Consider the following 7,049-nt stretch of genomic DNA (forward strand, 5'->3'; position numbering starts at 1 on the left):
AAACGCTGAAATGGTGAATCTCAAAAAACCGGATTTAGATTTAATCCGAAGTATCCTCCTCGAGTGTGGATACTTTGGATTCATGATCCGTTTTTGGATTTTGCCCAAAAAACGCAAAATCCATTTTTGGATTCAAGAATCCGTTTTCGGATTTTCCATAAATTACGCACCCTATATGTCAAATTTAGAGGCACGCTGTTCCATCCGAAATCGAATGGCACTGCTTTGACATTTTTTAAATGGGAATAATATTAAAACACCATTCTTTTTAGATTCGGTCACATCAGTTGCCGTGAAAAGTGCTTTCTCCGGCTTTCTTCTCATGAATAATTGATTAAAAATAGAGTAAATGTTTGTGCCTTTTAAATCGACAGAAAAACACCTTGGCAGTTGTTCCCGTCTGTGCGGCTTGAAAAATCTGAAGATTTTTGTATCGAACTTCTCAATACCAGCTCTCTCTGTTGGTGATTATAACAAAGTAAGCTGTTTGTTTTTCCTTTTATTTTATCAGACGTTAACCGTCAATTGCTTGGTGTCCATATTGAAAATCCCAGACCGATTTATTCCGTGATAACCTGACAAACTTTGAGTATAAGCCGGTTCGTTCAACAACCTTCTGTTGTGGTGAAACATTGAAAAGTTAATTACCGTAATCAGCGCGTCTTCGGGCTACAAAATGAAGAAAGCAGGGAAACCTGCGAAAAGCAATTCTTATTTCATTTATTCAAACCGGATAATGAAAAACCCAGTACTGTTGCGACCGTTTTCAATATAACAGGTGACGAACTCTATCTTTTTGGGCGCGGGCCGAAAAAAACCATAAGCACTACGCATTTACAAAAAAAATACGAAATTCAGCATGCATTACTAAACTTCATTTTGTGAATTTTCGGGATCGTCATGAAACCATTATCAAGCAAAGCGAAGAATGGAATTTTATACGTACACTTATGAAATAACATAATTTTGTCAATGAAATGAATGTATAGCCGAGACGAAAAAAGAGTTGTCATGAAATGATCCAGATAAGTGCGACGGGGATCATTTTAATTAATCTTCTTTCATAATTTTGTCAATGGGGACCTTACTACCTGAACATTTAGGGTAGCAGCTATCTTCATGAAAAACAGTTCAAAAGTCAAGCAATCAAATTTCTTTCAGTTGCAGATTTTTTGAATACTAAATTGTTCTCTTAGATCAGGTAGATTTTAGATTATCAGGCAAAAATGCATTGATGTTTGTTCTTTACGAATGCTAAAGGACAGTTTCTTGTGTTCTGTTTGACAACGCTCGCAGTGTGGATGTCTTGTTGTATTTAATATTGCTGATCAACAAAGCTCCCCTATCAAAAATACCATAATACTCTCTCTTTGTCGCTCCAAAATTGTGCGTAAGCATTGTTTTTATTTTCTCTTGGGACTTATAGTCGTCTTTCGATGCGTCTAGTTTCGATGACACCGAAACCGGATACGTTTGTAAACACTTTTAGTGTGGACGGGTCCTAAGAAAAAAACGACAGCTGCGGCAACGACAACGCAACGAAACAATTATATCATTGGTGACATTGGTTAAAAGAAGAGGAGTGATGTGCTGCACGTGTTTTAGGACATACTTTTGCACCGGTATTCGGCTTAACAACGGCGTGAAATGTTTTGAAGTCTCGACAACCTGGGTGCACAAATCTGAACCATGGGTCTTTTTCACAAGGCGACCATTTTGGTGTCCCGAGGGACTGAAAACGCGGCTCGGCGTAGGAAATGTATTGTCTTTTATTACACATAACATGAGAATTTTATTCCATAAAGCTTATTTGTAGAAATCTGTACGCTTTATTTTCACATTTGAAAAAAGCCTATAAAGCCAATCAGAATGGCGTACAGCTCTTTCACGTGTTGAAGTATAACCAATCAACGATAGCGTAAAGGCCTTTCCAAACCACTCGCGCATCTCGTGTAAATCGTACTTTGTTATTGAATCAGACAGTGACTAGATGAGACTTTATCCTATTTACTGATATCTTACTTAGATTAAAAAAAACTTGTGTAAGTGCATTTTTCCGTTCAGCACTTTTAACAAATTGATGTCAGTTTTTCATGCGTCTGTCCTGTTATTGATCATGAATTGCGCCATAACATTGTCAAAGTAGCTGTGGATCCACGAGGCGATAGCCGAGTGGATCCGCAGACTACTTTCACAATGTTATGACGAAATTCATTGTCAATAACAGGACAGACGCATGAAAAACTGACATCAATTTGTTTTTTACAATAACAAAAAGGCAGAGGGGTCAAAATTCAGTCAAAACACGTCGAGAAGAAAGCGAGACAAAAATGCCAGAAACTTCAATCTGACGCGAGCAATATCGCGTCATTATCGCATAAATTATAAATTTATGTGTCTGTCCGCTTACTGACAATAAAAATTAGCCAATGATCGCGCGAGTATTTTTGCAGTCATTGTAAAATATTTCCTTGATATACATGTACAGCGATATTTTCCATTGCTATTAAATTTGCATTTGGTTCTACTGTTAGTGAGTTTTTATTTCTAATTTGCGTTCAGAAAACTATTTCAATGAAGATTCTCGTCTTATGTGTAATAAACAGCTCACGATATAGACATTGCTTTGTACGGGGGTTTTATTCACGAGTTGTTTGTGTCAAAAACCCGAACGGGCGAGGTACGAGCAAACAACTCGTGAATAAAACCACGTACAAAGCACTTTCTATGTCGTAAACTATATTGACCAGAATGGCCGCCAGGTGACAAAAGTCCATTCATTTTCTATTTTTACTCTAAAACTACTCGTACCAAATTTATTTTTTAGGATAATTCGCCCACATTGTACGACATGAAAGAGATGAAATTATAACAAATGACTGTGCAAAGATATTTTTTGAGGTGGCGTTTTCGTTGACTTGGCCGTCGCAGATCTGAAAGTCCCTAAGACACTCCATGAGATATCTGGGTCCCTTGCTGTAGTCAAAACTGGCCCAGTAATGAAAGAAATGTAGACACAACAGCAGCTGCACCGCATGCCATTCACGTAAAACGTAGAATAACGTTGTCACGAAATTTCGTGCTGGCAGCCACGTATTAAAAATGACTAAATATTTACAAAGCTGACGATTCGAGGGTTACCCCCTTGTAATATCTGCTCCAGACGAAGGAATGACCAACACTTGAAAAGTCTGCATTTTACTCTGTAAAATTCAGGTTATACTGCCAAATTCTCGTGTTTCAAACAGCCATCGGCGAAGCACCAGATGTTCTTTAAAAACTAACGCCTTTAGAATTTATATGAAGAACGTGGGAACCCACAACAACAACAACAACAACAACAACAACAACAACAACCAACTTTATTTTACAAGGGTGAGCACGTAACAGCTAAGGCTGATAAACTTGTGGCCCTCCTACAATTAAATATAAATATATCTAAAACAGTCTAAAAAGGTATAATATAATAATATACAAATAAGTATAGAAAAATTAGTTTATCTTAAAATGTTCAGTGTTCTGGTACCTATCAGTAAAAAAACCAGTTAAGGTTTTACTTAAACTTAAAAGTGATGATCTCGACTTAATATCTCTTAGAAGGGAATTCCAAAATCTCGTGGTTGATACTGAAAAAGAACGCCCTCCCTCTGTTTCCCTCTTAAAACGTGGACAAACTAAATTAAAATCCCCATGTCTGTTTTCCCTACTATGTACATCGGCATTTCTTGTTAATATACTATTCATATAAGACGGGCTATCCCCAAGCAGTCGTCTAAAAACATGCAAAGATTTTATGATCTTCGCCTCATCATAAAAGGGAAGCCATCCTAACTTAGTGAATAGCTCAATACTATTGTCTCTAGTGTCTGCATTTAGTATTACACCGGCTGCACGTTTTTGTAACTTATCACTTGAGTTAGGCTATCAATAGTGCAAGAGGCCCATATGCTTGAACCATGTTTGGTCATTGAGTTATAGTACAGCATTCTTTGTTCGAGTGGCATGAAACATCTCATTTTCTTTAATACTGCTATACGTTGGGATATCTTTTTGCAAAGTTCCTCAATGTGATCGTCAAAATTTAATTTGTCGTCAATGATAACCACCCAAAAGCTTTTGAGACGTAACTTGTTCCAACCTTTTCCCATTAATTTTGAGTAACAATTGGTCTTCTTCCATGTTTTTAGCAAGTCTTTTACCAGTAACCATCATGCATTTGGTCTTACTTCCACTAAGGATCATCTTATTTTCATTTGACCATCTCACAACTTCATCCATATCCCTCTGAAGACTTGTAGATAGAGTGTCAGGTGCATTTCTAACGTCACTTGAGTAGCTCAAGTAGCCCTGCTAGCAGGGCCTTTCTTTTGCTTGCTCGATTTTGGCGTTCTCGAGAAAGGCTCTGCATGAATTGAGTAAGATCTTTATTGAATATGTGCTGCATGTTGCCAGGATACAGTCTCGAACCCAAGCCTAATATGCCAGATCTCGCCGCCATCTTGGTTTTTCATGGTACAGCGGCCTCAATTTTAACCATCGGTTTTGTCACTAAACGGACGCTCGCACTAGAAAAACCGGTTTGACGAGATAAAACAAGATAATGACTAGTCCAGAGACTCGGGCTGCGGCGGCTTCAAAGAGTTGACGCGATTCGGGCAGAGCCTCCTTTTATCCTGCTCAGTAAAGAAAAAGACAAAAGGAGGCTCTGCTCGCAGGGTGGTGGGAACCCTACTAAAAATTTTCAATTTTCTCTTCTTGAAACATACCATTATCAATCCTAATTAGTTGTTACATATTTTACTTGACGACTCAGAATAATCGCGAAATGACTTCCATAACGCTAAGTTTCATATCATAACGCCTTGTGCCGGACTTTGACCTAAGCTTTATGAATCTGAATCAAAATTTACTAGCGCCCTGTAATAAAAATACTCTACAATTGTGAGACTTTTAAAATTGTTCTTTGTCGACACAGGAATGAAATTTGCCGTGATATCTCTACTCATCTACTTGGTGTTGAGGTCAGAATTTGCGAGTTCTTGCACAGCAACTTACTCCGTGCAGGGACAAGTTCTTCGACACCACACCATCAAGACAGAGACCGCAGACAAAATAGAAGATTGTATCTGGCGTTGCATGGCATATCCCGGATGTAAAAGCAGCAACTTTTATCGCGTGGACAAAAGATGTGAACTGAATGACAAGACGCATGCGTCTCACCCAGAAGACATGACACGTGAGCTTTATACAAACTACATGATAAACACTCTCCGATCTATACCTTGCAAAACTCAGCTCGATTGTGGTATGGATTTGATATGCACACCGTTCCTGATTTGCGAAGGTATGTCATGCCCAAAAATGAAGTAATGTGGACTTTAAGATAAATAGGACGGCAATGTCGATGAAATGTCACCTTCAAATATAACTTTGCACTATGGTACGTCTTTCGTGAATCACGTGGTACAATGCGGGCGAATCATCCTAAAAGTAAATTGATACGAACGCCGGATTTCAGATTAATATTAAATTGTGGAAGGTTCATTTGTTATGCTCAAATTCTCGTCAAAGCCTCATTTCATATTGTTGTTATGTAAAGTACCACAAAAATATGAAATAAAATGGGTGCCTCACGTGCAGCACAATGAATTTGCCTCGCTCAACCAACGATATTGTTATTTTGAGGCTGTTAAACGACTGACTTGATGGACATTAACCGACAGACCGCGTAATGAGCTGAAGTGGATAAACAATTTGAGAGGCTAATCCATGTGTACGTGATGACGTAATTGTTAGGTTCGCAAGTGCGTTCGGGGAATTTAATATTTGTGTGGAGTGTTCAGAATCTGATGTACTCTTCGGGAAGGTTAAGGCTATCGGAGTTGTAATCTTAAGAGAATCGAGTCTATGAAGCCTGAGTAAAATACACTGATTCCAGAGAATATTCGTACACCAACTGAACTGAAACAACCATACGGGAAGCCTGAAAGACCATTGTCATAAGAAAGTTGTCGCTTTATTATTCTTTGTATTTTACCAAGAGGTCTAGAGAACAGGAGAGACATGTTAACTTTTAAATACAAAACAACGATTTTCAATGTTGCGGAGCAACATGTTTCGGCAGAAACTCCAGCGTTGCTCAGTGCAAGTGTTACATGAGAGACAAATCTGAATATAAATATCTGACAAATGTTAATGAGTACAAATACAACACAAAAATGTATAAAGCGTGCAAATTACAGAGGTAGGCTTGAATAAACAGGTTGAAGTTGTTGATTAAGGAAAGGGTTTTCTCACAGGATGTGAGTTCGAGTTCCAGCTAGCGATTGCTTTCACGTAATTGATCATGCTGACACACGCGGCTTTCCAGCTCAAGGTTCAACCGTGAAGACCTTAAAATTTGTTATCACTCTAACCACAGAATGCCGCAGTCATCCGCTTGGAATGGAAAGTAGGGCAATACCGGACTCAGCGGTGACGGCTTCTTCAACATGGGGAGCCGCACATGAACCCTGGCAAGCCAGGCTCAACAATGCGAAAAACAGTCAAAGTACTGGCTCTTGGTCGGCAGGAACATTTGCCGTTGGACAGTGGTTGCAAATTGACCTTGGCAAGGAGACAGTAGTGACAAAAATAGCAACACAGGGGAGGCCTAGTTATGCTCATCTTCAGTGGGTATCTTCTTACAAAATTCTGTTGAGCTTGGACGGAACAAACTGGAATGCGTATCGAAGCGATGGTTCTGAAAAGGTAAATGTCGTTTGAAAAAGATTGTCCTCAAGACCATTAATATTAGTAGAGAAATTAATAAATTATTCAGGAAAACATTGCTAGAGGAAAGTTTAAAATACAGTACTGAGATAAAAAAAGAGACCACTACGATGGCGGTTTCGCTGTTTTTAGGTCGTAACGGGGTCAAACGAAAAACTAAGAACTGCACATGAGTAGCTCACACTTACAACATTTCTAACATCTCGCGCGCACTTATAGCTATGTAGTGAAGGAGCGGAAAGGGGGTGGATGGAGGGGGGGGGGGGAACTGGTAAGGA

General features: G+C 39.0%; 1 protein-coding gene across 1 annotated transcript in view; it reads left to right on the forward strand.

Annotated features, from left to right (window-relative positions):
- Positions 1 to 346: 346 nt before the first annotated feature.
- The window catches only part of LOC137980387 (lactadherin-like), a 7,840-nt gene continuing 1,137 nt past the window's right edge, over positions 347 to 7,049 (forward strand). The window contains exons 1-3 of the mRNA XM_068827829.1: positions 347 to 478; positions 4,976 to 5,344; positions 6,422 to 6,750. Coding sequence (XP_068683930.1) covers positions 4,978 to 5,344; positions 6,422 to 6,750 — 696 coding nt within the window. The 5' untranslated portion in view covers positions 347 to 478; positions 4,976 to 4,977. The remainder of the gene's footprint in view (positions 479 to 4,975; positions 5,345 to 6,421; positions 6,751 to 7,049) is intronic.

Source organism: Montipora foliosa, chromosome 12 (assembly GCF_036669935.1).
Source record: "Montipora foliosa isolate CH-2021 chromosome 12, ASM3666993v2, whole genome shotgun sequence".
Classification (NCBI taxonomy): Eukaryota; Metazoa; Cnidaria; class Anthozoa; order Scleractinia; family Acroporidae; genus Montipora; species Montipora foliosa.